At 37.9% G+C, this 15,975-nt stretch overlaps 2 protein-coding genes across 3 annotated transcripts; both read right to left on the reverse strand.

Moving 5' to 3' along the window:
• Positions 1-1,265: 1,265 nt before the first annotated feature.
• On the reverse strand, positions 1,266-6,053 carry LOC145553663 (uncharacterized). Of its 2 annotated transcripts, none has more exons than XM_081612469.1 (2): positions 5,678-6,053; positions 1,266-3,631 (listed from the first exon to the last, which is right to left on the reverse strand). In XM_081612469.1, exon 2 carries the CDS (start codon positions 3,570-3,572, stop codon positions 1,545-1,547), a length of 2,028 nt encoding a protein of 675 aa, XP_081468595.1. In that variant the 5' UTR covers positions 3,573-3,631; positions 5,678-6,053; the 3' UTR covers positions 1,266-1,544. The 2 variants fall into 2 exon arrangements, with proteins under 2 accessions (XP_081468595.1, XP_081468596.1); XM_081612470.1 differs by having other exon boundaries at positions 4,705-6,053.
• Positions 6,054-10,480: 4,427 nt separating this feature from the next.
• On the reverse strand, positions 10,481-15,676 carry LOC145553659 (uncharacterized). Its single transcript, XM_081612463.1, has 3 exons — positions 14,895-15,676; positions 14,696-14,794; positions 10,481-12,930 (listed from the first exon to the last, which is right to left on the reverse strand). The coding sequence occupies exons 2-3, from the start codon at positions 14,757-14,759 to the stop codon at positions 10,766-10,768; spliced, it is 2,229 nt and encodes a 742-aa protein (XP_081468589.1). The 5' UTR covers positions 14,760-14,794; positions 14,895-15,676; the 3' UTR covers positions 10,481-10,765.
• Between the last annotated feature and the right edge of the window lie 299 nt (positions 15,677-15,975).

The raw sequence follows: 15,975 nt of genomic DNA on the forward strand, positions 1-15,975 counted from the left end.
GTTCATTGCATTTTTCGTAGACGCCTGTGAAAATAATTTCTATTCCCATGACTTTTATGTTCTCTGGGAAATTCTTTTTGATGATAAATATAGAAACAAGCATAAAAATGAAGCCAGGTGGGGGGTGGGTGGGTGGGGGGGGCGGGGGGGGGGGGCAAAGAATATAGAAATGACAAAGGGAGGAGTTGGAGCCAAATTGCTACCGCAGTTGGTAAACACAGTAAGTTTTCAGCTGTTCTTCGTTAACGTGACATAAATAGGTTATAAGGATTTTCATTCAGTCAGGACTTTACGCTGACTCTAGCCACATGCATCACAGGTAGATTCTAGTAAAGCATTGATTAATCCCTGGTTTTAAAATTAGTTTACTGGACTTGTAGCCATTATTTTGTGTAATTGATTAATTGATTTATGGCAGTGGTTCTTAAGCTTTTTTGAGGTACCGAACCCCCCAGTTTCATATGCGCATTCACCGAACCCTTCTTATTCCTCCTCCTCCACTACACCCCCCCTCCCCCCAACACACAACATACTTTGCGGTATTCTGATTTAGTAACGTAATTATTTTAGCTGTGTTACCACCCCCACGCCACTAGAGGCAGTAGCAACCCCAAAAAGATGCGACTAAGGAGCAGATTTAGACTATAGAATTTGGTAAAAACAGTGGAACTCCTTCATTCAGTGCTCCTCCGCAGCTCTGATTGGCTAAGCAATGTAACGTGATCCTCTGCAGCAAGTGATGGCAAAGCGGGGCGCGTCATCACGACTTTACACAAGTGTGTCTTTACCTCCGCGGCAGAGGCTCCGCCGAACCCCTGAGACCGACTCATCGAACCCCTGGGGTTTGATCGAACCCAGGTTAAGAACCACTGATTTATGGTTTATCACGACAGACCTACTGACAGGTTAATTGGCATCTCCAAATTGCCCCTAGGTGCGAGTGTGTGTGCATGGTTGTGTGTCCTGTGTGTTGCCCTGCGACGGACTGGCGACCTGTCCAGTGTGACCACGCCTCTCGCCCGGAATGTTAGCTGGAGATGGGCACCAGCAACCCTCCCGACCCCACTAAGGGACAAGGGTGTAAAGAAAATGGATGGATAGATGGAAGAAAAGCTTAGCCTGGCGGTGGCGGTAGTAAAGCATGGCGGGCCGCCAGACCTATAATACACTGGGGGAAACCCTGCTCAAATTCTCATGATCCCAGTATTATTTAAAAACAACATTGAGGGGAAAATAACATTTTCCCCTCAATGTCAGTTAAATAGCATTGAGGGGAAAATAACATTTTCCCCTCAATGCTATTTAACTGATAAACAACATTCTCAAATTTCAATTACCTATTATAACCTAATTCCGTTTTACTGGGCGCTTTCTTCTTTTATTTCCAACTTGAATTCCTATGATTCCCTTCCTGCTAAAGATCCCTCTGGTGGTTGAAGAAAAATCCACATAAAATCCGCACCAGACTATAAACCGCATGGTTCAAAGCTTCGGAAAAAAGTAGCGGCTTATAGTCCAGAAAATACAGTATATGGAAAATAGTTCTACAGCTTTTCACCTGTGTGAATCATCATGTGCCGAGTTAAATTCCGTTTTTCACTAAAACTTTTTCCACAGGTCACACATGAAAACAGCTTTTTATCCGTGTGAATCATAATGTGCTGAGTTAAATGCCGTTTTTGCTTAAAACTTTTTCCACAGGTCACACATGAAAACAGCTTTTCACCAGTGTGAATCATCATGTGCTGACTTAAATACTGTTTTTGACAAAAACTTTTTCCACAGTTCACACAGGAAAACGGCTTTGCACCAGTGTGAATCATCATGTGCCTAGTTAAAACATGTTCTTGACTAAAGCTTTTTCCACAGGTCAAACATAAAAATGGCTTTTCACCAGTGTGAATCATCATGTGCTGAGTTAAATTCCGTTTTTCACTAAAACTTTTTCCACAGTTCACACATGAAAACGGCTTTTCACCAGTGTGAATCCTCATGTGATGACTTAAATGCCATTTTAGATGAAAACTTTTTCCACAAGTCACACATGAAAACGGCTTTTCACCAGTGTGAATCATTATGTGCTGAGTTAAATCCTGTTTAAGTCTAAAACGTTTTCCACAGGTCACACATGAAAACGGCTTTTCATCCGTGTGAATCATCATGTGCTGACTTAAACCATGTTTTTGACTAAAACTTTTTCCACAGATCACACATGAAAACGGTTTTTCACCAGTGTGAATCATCATGTGCTGACTTAAATGCCGTTTTTGATTAAAACGTTTTCCACATGTCACACATGAAAACGGCTTTTCACCAGTGTGAATCATCATGTGCTGACTTAAACCATATTTTTGACTAAAACTTTTTCCACAGTTCACACATGAAAACGGTTTTTCACCAGTGTGAATCATCATGTGCTGACTTAAATGCCGTTTTTGATTAAAACGTTTTCCACATGTCACACATGAAAACGGCTTTTCACCAGTGTGAATCGTCTTGTGCTGACTTAAATGCCGTTTTAGATTAAAACTTTTTCCACATGTCACACATGAAAACGGCTTTTCACCAGTGTGAATCATCATGTGCCTAGTTAAAACATGTTTGTGACTAAACATTTTTCCACAGTTCCCACATGAAAACGGCTTTTCATCAGTGTGAGTCATCATGTGCCGAGTTAAATCCTGTTTACGACTAAAACTTTTTCCACAGTTCACACATGAAAATGGCTTTTCACCAGTGTGAATCGTCATGTGCTGAGTTAAATAAACTTTTCGAGTAAAACTTTTTCCACAGTTCCCACATGAAAACGGTTTTTCACCAGTGTGAATCATCATGTGCTGAGTTAAAACATGTTTAAGTCTAAAACTTTTTCCACAGTTCCCACATGAAAACGGCTTTTCACCAGTGTGAATCATCATGTGCCGAGTTAAAAGCTGTTGAAGACTAAAACTTTTTCCAGAAGTCATACATGAAAACGGCTTTTCACCAGTGTGAGTCATCATGTGCTGAGTTAAACCATGTTTTTGACTAAAACTTTTTCCACAAGTCACACATGAAAACGGCTTTTCACCAGTGTGAATCATCATGTGCCTAGTTAAAAGCTGTTTAAGAGTAAAACTTTTTCCACAGTTCACACATGAAAACGGTTTTTCACCAGTGTGAATCATCATGTGCTGAGTTAAATCCTGTTTAAGTCTAAAACTTTTTCCACAGTTCACACATGAAAATGGCTTTTCACCAGTGTGAGTTCTAATATGACGATTGAGACTAGATATGGCAGTGAAACATTTTCCACAGGTCTCACATGAGAAAGGTTTTCTTCTTTCCTGATTTTGGTTCTCAGCTTCAGCAGCTTCCTGGAAGATGACTTGGTTCCTGTTTGGTTCTGATTCAGTTTGGTTTGTTTGTTCATCAACAGGAACCACCATGCAGGTATCAGTCTCCTGTTTTAACTCAACCTGTTCTTCACCCTGACTGGAGTAAACATCTTCCTCTTCCACTTTTATCTGCTGATCTTCTGGTTCTTCTTCTTCTTGTTTCATCTGCAAAGGTTCTAACTCCTCCGGGTCCATAGTGGATCTCCTCTCCTGTTTACATAGTTCCTCCTTATAAACGTTACGTTATTGGCAATCTAGGGAAGAATACAGAAAAAAAGAGGAAATTAACTTTATTAACTTTATTTATTGAAGTAAATGAGAGAAGACATTCAGACAGTAACCCATTTAATCCCAAATTTCTCGTTGTAATTTTTAAATTAAGTGCAAGTTGTAATTATTCCTATTATTTAGGAATTATTACATTTTATGTTGGTTATAGTAGTGAAATGTTGGTTTTATATTCAGAATGTATTGTTGCCAATGAGAAAATATGTAAACTAATTTACACTAATCTAATCTATTAATACATACAAAAATACATAAAAATAAAAATAATCGCATCCATAACCTATAATAACGAGGCGTGATTAGATGGATGATCAACGCCGCAGACTGCAGGATTTTTCTAGATACTGTTGAGTCACTTTACAAAGGTTGAGAAAGAGTTGCATGTTGTTAGACAAAAGGCCCATTGTAAAGATTTTCATTTTTTGATTCTGTTAGGTGTCCCCAAACTTTTCCCTGTGAAGGCCACATAACTTTTCCCTTCTCTGGTCGGGGGCCGGAGTCAGTTTTTAACAGAAAAAGTGTGACGATTGTAGGAGTGCCTAAATGTAAAAATATATTGTTTTCCAGAAAGCACAATCAAATAACATTCTCTGGGTTCTTCACAGAACAAGTCAGGAAATAACATTATTAATTAAATAAATAATAACCAAATAACCCTCTCTAGGTTCTTCACAGAAAAAAATCCAGGAAGGATTATAGTCTGTATTTTCCTAACTATGAGCCGCACTGGACTATAAGCCACAACCCCAAAGTTTTTTTTTTTTTTTAAACCAGTAAACATACACATGTAAGCTGCAAATATCTCTGCGGCTCCAGGTTTTCCACAATGATGCAGCAGCAGAGGGGGGCAAACACCCAAAATTTGAGTCATAACAGGTTAATTGAATATCACATTTAGAATTCCAAACAGCTGAAAAATAGCACAACTGAGAGTCTGGTGGATATTGGAGATGATTTGTGAAAATGTTTATTATTAAATCTAAAGGTTATTATTATGTTTATTCAGTTCAAAATGTTAACTATGAAAAAACATATTCACCTCCAAATCATAGTACAGCAAATAGAGCGGCTGCTCCTGTCGTCTTTCATCCACCGCCTTGTCTTTTTGTTACATCTTTTATCTCTTAAAACGACTCCACAAACTATCACTATTGCTTCTACATTGTCATCTGTGTTTGTTTATTCTAAATGTTGGGGGTTTTACTGAATTATCCTCTGGAATCGGGAAGTTTCGTGACTGGAATCGGTTCGTGTTGCTCCTGCCTTGGGCACATGAACTGATGGAACCTGTTGTACTTTTATCAGCTCTGGTCACAGAGGTTTGGAGAATCAGCCGGCATTCTTAAATCTTTTTTAAATCTGTTTGTTGTACAACAGCCAGCCCCACCTAAACATCTCTTCTCATCGACCCACTATTGACCAGCTCTCCATCTAACGGGTCCAGAAAGTTTCTAGAAGCTAGGATTTTTACTCCACGGACAGTCTAGAAAACATTCTGTTTAAGCTGGTGGCGGGAGGACTCGCCTAACCTCTAACTGCCTTCAATCCAAAAGTTATCACCCTTTTCAATTATTAGAACAATTAATCCAGTAGTTTTTGATTAATTAATTCTAACAATCACTCTTGTTAACGGCAGCTCACTCCCTTATGATAACGAACACTTGTTACAGATTAGATCAATTTTAGTGGCTCGGCTTGAACCCCAGGGTGATTATTAACTCATCGCCGAAGAAACTTATGGAGCCACCATTTTCCTAGAACCATGTGCATAGACTTTACAATAATCAGAAGATCCTTTAGTAAATTCCGGACTCAGAATTAATTTCAATGTCAACAAAATTTTATATATATATTTATTAGTAGCTTTAGCAGGGTTAAGTGACAGCAACTTATTTCAAACAATTCACTGATTATAATCAATTTTTAAGTCTGATTAATACCCCATGACCTATCCCTTTCCTATCCTATCGCTAGATTTTCTAAGAGGCTTAGGGAGGCAGTAGGACTCATACCCAACAGATGTAATATCCCTTTGCAAAAGAAATTTCTTTGTTCTTGGTCAGGATCCAGTCTTTGTTGAGACAGTAATCCCCTTAAAATGGAACAAAGTAGATCCAGTCTTTTATATCCCTTAGACTCTTAGATCCCAGTCAATCGGTGAACTTTGTCCATTCACCAAGTCCATAAGTCCATTGCAGCAGATTTGGGGTCTTTGGGGCAGAGAGCAGGGCAGCGGTCGAATCAGGAATCCTGGAACTGTGGGTACACGGATCTTGTACCATGCTGGGGTGCGGAACCTTTAGCCGGTCCTTGGATTCCAGGGCGTTGTGCTCTGCTGTTGATCCTTCTGCATCATGTTAGCTCTACTCCGACACCAGGGACAAAGAACACTTTGCTTCCCCTTCTTAGAGTTGATATATCTTTTGTCTACATGCGTGTGTATGTGGATTGTACACGTGACAACTCAACCGTCCACATCGGTGGTTTCCATGGGGCCTCTTAGCCGTTGGCAAACCCCTGACTTTTCCACTTTCACTTCTCCTGTCCTCACCCGTTCCCCTGCAAACATCTGTTTAACACTTCCTCTTTTTAACGTCTTGACTCTGCTTCTCAACAGTCAGCATGTCTCCCAAAAAGCCTTTTATTTTAACCTAATAATCTAATCTGATTTATACTTTCAATATCCAAAATTCTATATTTGATTACCAACAATCATTCCACTGCACACAGACATTGCTATCATTACATCATCCGGTAGACCCATAACATGTTTCCCCCAAATCAGAATACATGAAATGCATGTCAGATGAAATTCGATCACATGTCACATAAATTGGGATATATGATTAAGACTTCCTATATTTAGCTACCTTTACTTTTAATTAACACTACTCTTACAATAAATCAGTTTTTCAATCAAGAGAAATCAAATTTACAAGATTACTCCTTCCTCTCAGGCTCTTGTCATCTATTCTGCTTTTCCCTAACCTTTCACCTACCATCTACCTTCAACACAACATCAGTGCTCTTTAGTTACAGCTTTTTCTCCATCTCAAGTTCAAATGTCAAAATCAGATTTAAAACCTTTTATGTTCTCTCTTTGATTCAAGATTCATGTATAATATTATAATAACCATAATACCTAAACCCATTCTCGGTTAGTTACTCAGCTACTCAGTTAGTTACTCTCATTATAATCTTAATGTGAGTTTTTGCAGATGATGTTCTGAAAGGAAACCAATAATACTCTTATTCTGATTATTTAATACCAAAATTACAATTACTTGTTTTACTTGCAAGTATTTCCACAAGTGTAAGTTTAAGTGCAAGTATTCTTATAAATAACCCAATATTATTATAAGTATTTTACTTTAGGTCTTATCAAACTACTCAAAATGTTTAAATTTTATTCTTTAAACCTTTAATCCTTTAATCCTTTAACACAAGAATTAGTTTGAACTATTCTTATACTTTTGCAAGCTGGAAGCTCACTTCCTCTTTCTTCAGGAAAGCTGCCTTTCCTGTTTCATGAAGCTCTCTCTCTCTGACTATGATTTGTTATGATCAGATAGAAAATTGAAGAGTTAAAGCAAAGTTTGCAGGACTCAATAACAACACACACAATCAAATTAATTTTATTACAGTTTGATTCTACTTTTGGCTCTCGATGTCACCTGTGTAATTAATTTCAAAGATAACTGTATTTATTGCCACTATTAAACTAAAATCTCCAGCATGGGGAAGTAGGATGACCTCGACTTTTCTCAACACCGTCTAAACCAGACTTAAGACTCACAAGCTCTACTCCTCTCCTCTCGACCACTGCCCAAATGCTCTGACTCTGGTCGCTATGGTAACGTTTAAATATTCCTTCTAAATAACAGAAGTCCGGAAAATACGGTAAATGAAAAAAAATCTGAATGCGCTCTGGTATTGTTCAGGGGGCCGGACCAAATGTGGAGGCGGGCCGGATCCGGCCCACGGGCCGCAGTTTGGGGACCCCTGTGTTAGTTACTAAGGCCCATTCCTCAGAAACAGAAACTTATCAGGTCACAAAGACATGGTGTGATTTCAGGGAGTGTCTTCAGTCCATATAATCAGCTAACCTACTCCTTTTCCTCAGACGCTACACAGACTTTTTTAGAAACTTTTCTCGAATGTAATGGTAAAAGCGTCTCCTTTCAGAAAGTGAATAAAATAAGTAAAGTATGAAGGATTTTCTTGGCTGATTTTATGCTCCTGTGTCAGTAAAAATTATGATTCATTGGTTACGATTTTCCATTTTCTTAACACTACCTAAAGAGCAGTGACGTGCGGTCAGGGGAGGCAGGTGAGGCAGAGCCTTACCTGTCATCTTGGAAAAATAATATATAATAATAAAATCATTTATGTTGCTATTTTCACCCTGTGTTTTGTACTATAAAGTACCAATTTTGTACTTGGCTTAACCAATTCTGATTAGTTTTTCTTCAAAATCGCTGGATTTTCGCATTTTCCCATTCAAATGCTCAGAAACGAAGCCGGTGAGGCAGCAGCGAGCTGAGCCTCACCTGGGATTACGCAACCTCTCACTAACTGCACTGGCTGCCATTATATGACAGCATATTCGTCCTGTCTGTACGCCAGCAATAAAATGCCTAAGAAACATTTAATATATGGACTGATTTTCCATAATCTAGCTTATGTCTATAATGTACAATGTTTTTTTGTCTCCAACTGTGTGTGTGTCGTGTTTTGTGTGCAGAGGAGCGATAAGAAACGGCAGAGAACAGACTCAAGGTGAGGCAGGAAGTTCTCTTGCCTCATGGCAGGTGGCGCTCATGAGCCCAGATATTGTGACTGCACAACTGCAGAGTAAGACACAGCGAGCTAGCCATAGAGTAAATAAGTACAGCGATATATTTGTTTTCTTCTCTCTCCCGACGTCAACACGAAAGACTACATTTCTACACTTAAACAATTTTCTAAAGTGGATTTTCAATTGAAGCAGGAGATGATAACTAAAGAAAGACCAACACCGGAGCTGAAAGTTTTACTTCGAGACAGTTTGACGATATTTAAACGTAGTAAAAAAGACATGCCGAGGATAAACTTGGCTTTGGATGAACGGATATTTTTGTGCAGAATTAGCGGTGCATGGATTTCATTGATACGTAAAGGTAAGACAGAAATCATTTGTGTTTGTTCAGTTTTTTAATGAAATGTGTGTTTTGTGGGCTACAGTTTGTATGTCTAAGTAATTCAGTAAAGTAGAAGCAGTAGCTAATCTAGTTTTTTTGTGTTAAATCCTAAAATATTAAGTGGCATTGTTGTCAGTTGCTATAGCAAGTGCTTTCTCGCTCCCTTTGCTGTGGATCATATCACGAAATTAAAACCTACATTTCTAAGTTTCACTGAGTTAACGCTGCTATGGATGACATGTAAAAGATTAGTCTTTTTGCCCCCAGCGTTGTATGCCTGCTCGAAATTTCCATACGTCCAATAGCTCGGTTTTAATTTCTGAGCTATAAAGATAGCTCAAACAGCCTGGCAGAGGATGTTCAGATGGAGAACGTGCCACCAACACCCTTCGTTATTGTTTGTGGTAATAGAGCAAAATTTAACTGCATTTTTCTGTGTAACTGCAAAGTTCTAGTACTTGGCTTGTTTTGTTATATTGTTTCCCAAAATGATTATGGTCTGCATTTGTATAATGTTTTATCTAGCCCAGAGTACTAGATAAAACCGGTCACACTCACATTCATACGGTACTGAAACATTGACTAACACAACCTGAGAAGCTCAGCCAGGAAGATGTTTCATCCTCTGACGTATGTTACTATTGAAATTGGATACTACCTACATTAGTAGTAAAAATAGAAATAAATAAATAAATGACTTGATAAATTATTGTGCCAAGTACAGCATCCAGACTTTACCAACTTATTTTATTAGATATGGATTAATAGATTAATTATCACAATTATTTAACTTTCCATTTCATTTCCAATTTGTTTTTTATGTCGTATTTTTCTTGTTTGGTATATTAATTACATTATCAAGCATTTTTTACATGTGTTTACTGATAATGTGGGCAAGAACCATCCTCCAGTTTGTTCCATGTATCTTTATTGGTATATATAGCTGACATTGAAGCCCTTGTTAATAAAAGTTTGAATTATTATTTTTTCTTATTATGCTCAGGTTCCTCCTGCTTCACTGCTCAAACATTCATGCTGAGCATCGACGAGAGGATTGTCAACGACCGCATCACCTCCTTCGCCTCTTCCATCTTCCTGATGTTTGGCAGTTATTCTTGCTTTAACAGACGTCGTCCTGTGGAACTACGATCGATGCTGGAGTTCCTCCAACGGTAGCGCTTTTGTTTTTAAGGATTCTATTTGTAGTTATACATTTCATATCCCATCTTAAGTTGTTAATTTTCCCAATATTTGTCTCTCTTTTTTTCATAAAGGTGTTTGTTTTCCATAAATCCAGAGAGAGGCACCAAGATAAGCTCTAAGAAGAAGAAAGTTGCCTCAGTAAATCCCAGAGTCCTCTTGCTCATGTCAGACATGTGGATCTAGTCCTCCCCCTCTTGCTTTACACAAATGGAAAATTCTGTGTATTACAGACTTTACAGATGTTTTTGTTGCTAAAACAATTGTTAAAATTCTGAATGTCAATTTTAAGTTTGACTAAACAAGATTTGTGAAAGTGCCTGTTAAAACTTTTGGTACACTGTTAGTCAAATGAGTTTCTTTTTACGGCAGTTAGTGTAAAATATGTCTGCTCATAGACTGGTTAATATAATTTGAAACAAATAACTGATGCTGTTATTTTTTGCAACAGCACACTTTATTTTGGATTAAAATTGTATTAAATCTCCTTCACCCCACTGGTTATCTCAATTCAGAATAATACAAATCAATCCTTTAAGTTCATATTGTACATCTCTAAGTATCCAAATGTCAAGAACCAAATGATCACAGTTAACAAATTAGAAAATTAAACCATTTTCCCACTTTATAGACAAGAAAGCCTTCCAGTGTAAAACTCCAGTTTTCATCTAAATGACTTTTATAATGAACCTCAACACAGGACATTTATGGAAAATAGTTCTACGGCTTTTCACCAGTGTGAATCATCATGTGCCGAGTTAAACTAACTTTGTTACGAAAACTTTTTCCACAGTTCCCACATGAAAACGGCTTTTCACCAGAGTGAATCATCATGTGCCCAGTTAAAACATGTTTGTGACTAAAACTTTTTCCACAGCTCCCACATGAAAACGGCTTTTCACCAGTGTGAATCATCAAGTGCTGAGTTAAATGCTGTTTTCGACTGAAACTTTTTCCACAGTTCACACATGAAAACGGTTTTACACCAGTGTGAATCATCATGTGCCCAGTTAAAACATGTTTGTGACTAAAACTTTTTCCACAGCTCCCACATGAAAACGGCTTTTCACCAGTGTGAATCATCAAGTGCTGAGTTAAATGCTGTTTTCGACTGAAACTTTTTCCACAGTTCACACATGAAAACGGTTTTTCACCAGTGTGAATCATCATGTGCCCAGTTAAAACATGTTTGTGACTAAAACTTTTTCCACAGTTCCCACATGAAAACGGCTTTTCACCAGTGTGAATCATCATGTGCTGAGTTAAAACATGTTTTTGACTAAAACTTTTTCCACAGTTCCCACATGAAAACGGCTTTTCACCAGTGTGAATCATCATGTGCCGAGTTAAATCCGTTTTTTTAATAAATCTTTTTCCACAGTTGACACATGAAAACGGCTTTTCACCAGTGTGAATCATCATGTGACGAGTTAAAAGCCAATTAAGACTAAAACTTTTTCCACAGTTCACACATGAAAACGGCATTTCACCAGTGTGAATCATCATGTGCTGAGTTAAATTCTGTTTTTGACTAAAACCTTTTCCACAGTTCCCACATGAAAACGGCTTTTTATCAGTGTGAATCATCATGTGCTGAGTTAAATCCTGTTTACGACTAAAACTTTTTCCACAGTTCACACAGGAAAATGGCTTTTCACCAGTGTGAATCATCATGTGCCGAGTTGAATCCTGTTTACGACTAAAACTTTTTCCACAGTTCACACATGAAAACGGCTTTTCACCAGTGTGAGTCATCATGTGCTGAGTTAAAACATGTTTTTGACTAAAACTTTTTCCACAGTTCCCACATGAAAACGGCTTTTCACCAGTGTGAATCGTCATGTGCCTAGTTAAAACATGTTTGTGACTAAACCTTTTTCCACAGTTCCCACATGAAAACGGCTTTTCATCAGTGTGAGTCATCATGTGCTGAGTTAAATCCTGTTTACGACTAAAACTTTTTCCACAGTTCACACATGAAAATGGCTTTTCACCAGTGTGAATCGTCATGTGCCGAGTTAAATGCTGTTTTTGATTAAAACCTTTTCCACAGTTCACACATGAAAATGGCTTTTCAACAGCGTGAATCATCATGTGCTGAGTTAAATGCTGTTTTTGACTGAAACTTTTTCCACAGTTCACACATGAAAACGGCTTTTCACCAGTGTGAATCATCATGTGCCTAGTTAAAACATGTTTGTGACTAAACCTTTTTCCACAGTTCCCACATGAAAACGGCTTTTCATCAGTGTGAGTCATCATGTGCTGAGTTAAATCCTGTTTACGACTAAAACTTTTTCCACAGTTCACACATGAAAATGGCTTTTCACCAGTGTGAATCGTCATGTGCCGAGTTAAATGCTGTTTTTGATTAAAACCTTTTCCACAGTTCACACATGAAAATGGCTTTTCAACAGCGTGAATCATCACGTGCTGAGTTAAATGCTGTTTTTGACTGAAACTTTTTCCACAGTTCACACATGAAAACGGCTTTTCACCCGTGTGAGTTCTAATATGACGATTGAGAGTAGATATGGCCGTGAAACATTTTTCACAGGTGACACATGAGAAAAGTTTTCTTCTTTCCTGATTTTGGTTCTCAGCTTCAGCAGCTTCCTGGAAGATGACTTGGTTCCTGTTTGGTTCTGATTCAGTTTGGTTTGTTTGTTCATCAACAGGAACCACCATGCAGGTATCAGTCTCCTGATTTAACTGAACCTGTTCTTCACCCTGACTGGAGTAAACTTCTTCCACTTTTATCTGCTGATTTTCTGGTTCTTCCTGTTCTTGTTTCACCTGCAGAGGTTCTAACTCCGCCTGGTCCAGAGTGGATCTCCTCTCCTGCTTGCATAGCTCTTCCTTACAAATGTTATGTTGTTGGCAATCTAGAGAAGAAAACAGAAAAAAAGAGGAATTGTTAACTTTATATATGAAGTAAATGAGAGAAGACATTCAGACAGTAACCCATTTAATCCCAAATTTTTAATTGTAATTTCTTTAAATTACAATGAAATACCGCGGAGTTGTATTTATTCCTATTATTTAGGAATTATTACATTTTAATGTGGTTATGGTAGTGAAATGTTGGTTTTATATTCTGCATTTAATCAATCAAATTTTATTTGTATAGCACATTTCAGCAGCAAGGCATTTCAAAGTGCTTTGTGGATTTATTGTTGCCAGTGGGAAACTACATAAACTCATATAAACTAATCTAAACTAATCTAACCTATTTATACATACAAACATTTTTTTTAAATAATCGCATGCATAACCTACAATAACGAGGCATGATTGTAAGTGTCTTCAGAACCATTTTAGATGGATGGTCAGCGCAGACTGCAGGATTTTTTTAGACATAAAGATTAAATGCCACATTACAGACTAGAGGGCCACATAAAAAGCTACGGTGGGCCAGATCTGGTCCCGGGGCCTTGAGTTTGACACATGTGATGTAGACACAGTACATTTCCACCCAAAAACAGTCTGAATTTTTCTAGAAAAAAAAAAACTCCAAAATTTTAAAATTTGCTAGAAAAGAAAATCAGAGATTTTATGGAATATAAGGACATTTCTTAGATTAATCTTAAAATTTAGTAATGACTTGATAAGCACATTCTAAGAACTCATAAACTGACACAGTTCATAAGTTCATGAACTAGTTTACAAGTAATTATAAGTTTATATCAAGTAAAAGGTATACTGCAGTAAAACTACTTCTATGACTTCCCAGCCTCCCTCAGACAATTAACCAGTACTGCCCCTGAACATAGATAATAACTTACTACCTTATTCTTGATAACAAGTTTAAGGTCAGTCAATGACTAGTCATTGTTTAGCTAACTTTATCTGCATCAGAAAGCATTAGTCAACTTATTTATTTTTATTTGAAAAAAAATAAAAATAACAGTTAGAAGTTCTTTGCCTTTGGTGGTCTGTTGCCATGATTTTAACCCACATCAGCCTCTACACAGCAGTAGCAGGCCTCGGTCGGTTCCGCACAGGTGTAAAAACGGCGGGAACTTCTTCGCGCTCGTGTTGAGTTTAAAGGCGGCTCGGAAAAAAACATGGTAACGGTTTAAAAGTTATAACGGCTGAAAGAACTGCGGGGGAGGGACAGTGGGCACAGACACGGGAAGTTCGGGGGTCCCTAAAATAATAGAAATTCGGCCACTACGAGGCAAAGAAAGAAAGAAGGAGAGAGAAAGAGAGAGAGAGAAAGAGAGAAAGAAAGAAAGCTTCCAGTCCAGGGCGGGCACGGCTAACTCCACCGCGGAGTTGGTTGCCATGATTATGTTTACTCTTATGAATAACGGATGCATGCGGGGATACAATTATCATTATATATCTTCAGTAGAAGACCTGTAAAGAACATATGTACAAGATATTTTACTTACAGTTGATTATTAAAGTATTTTACTGACTTGCTCTTGTACAGGCAAAAAGTAAAGAGGCCTGGTCATGTGACCATTCACACTAGCTAGCTGAAACTGATATAACTTGGAGTAGACAACCCATTATTTTATTTTAAAACTTTAACCAGGACTCAAAATGCCAAAACAACATTTATAGATTCCGAAGTTAGAAAATATGTCTGAGAACAATCGTTGCCAGCGGTACTGAACGGGTCCAAACGCTGGTGTTTCCTACCTATCCGGTGTAAGATTATCTGGGGAGTCCGGGAGAAATCCAGCAGTCTGCGCTGATCGTCCATCTCTTCCTCCGACTTGACGGTTATTTCTTTAAACTCTGTGAATGTTTCAGCAGCAGTAGTTAACCACTTGTTCATAAACTGCGTTAAGCTGGACCGAAGACATTTTTAAACATTCGCACAGTAAACAAAACCGACCATGTACTGTCCGTCTTTCTCTTCAACGGTTTCTTCAATGAGTTTTTTTTTTTCTTGGCGGTTGGCAAACAACGAAAACGCCACCAACTGGTAGAGAGTGGATCAGACTGTCACTCAAGGATTACATACCATTTGATAACTGCGTTCATTTCAGATAACAGATAATCTGGTAAATTTTACTTTTCGAATTATTTCTAAATAAAATCAACTAAATCTAATTTAAATTTAATTCTATTTACTTTTGGAGACTTTTTCTTATTTTAAGCGATGCATGCAGAAAAAGTATGGCAATTTACAATAGTGCAAATCTAGGGCATAGCAGAGACTGACTTAGAAATGGGAACACAAAAGTATAAATTATATAAAATATATTAAATAAAACTACAATGGGAGAAATATCTTGGGTTTAACATGTATCGGCGAGCAATTCTGTTAACATTTCAGTCAAGTATTCATGTTTCTATATATTTATGTTGCTCACCATGTTTCAACATTATAGTACTACATTCCCTAAAACCAGGGGAATGCATTTTAACGTTCAGTATTATCAGATGCCATTTCCCCTCTGTTAAAGTGGGGGAACACACCCTGATGGTTAAATATCCCTGATCAGAGATTTCTTTTCTTTTTTGTTTTTTCAATTTAAAAGATGAAACTCTGATGGCTAATTCTGACATCGTTTTTAGAGATATCCAAACAATCTTGGTAAATGTTTTTTATTTCTTGAATGTTCTACTCCTGTAGGTAAAACAGCACTAAGGGGCCCCTCAGTGGAGCTGATTTATTTATTTTTTTTTTTGTAATAATTTTTATGTGATTATAATATAAAAAAACACTATTTCACAATGAAGTGATTTGTTTTTACAATAATATATATATTTGATAATGTATGTAGAAATCATGATTTTATGGATAAAAAGAAAAAAAATAAATTGCTCTTGTGCTCGGGCTGAGCCCGGCCGGGCTATGTGGGTAAAAGCCCGGCCACCAGACGCTTGCCATCATGCCCCACCTCCAGGCCTGGCTCCAGAGTGGGGCCCCGGTGATCCGTGTCCGGGCGAGGGAACGCCAGATCCAAAGT

This window comes from Poecilia reticulata, chromosome 11, assembly GCF_904066995.2.
Source record: "Poecilia reticulata chromosome 11, P_reticulata-male-v2, whole genome shotgun sequence".
In the NCBI taxonomy this organism is placed as follows: domain Eukaryota; kingdom Metazoa; phylum Chordata; class Actinopteri; order Cyprinodontiformes; family Poeciliidae; genus Poecilia; species Poecilia reticulata.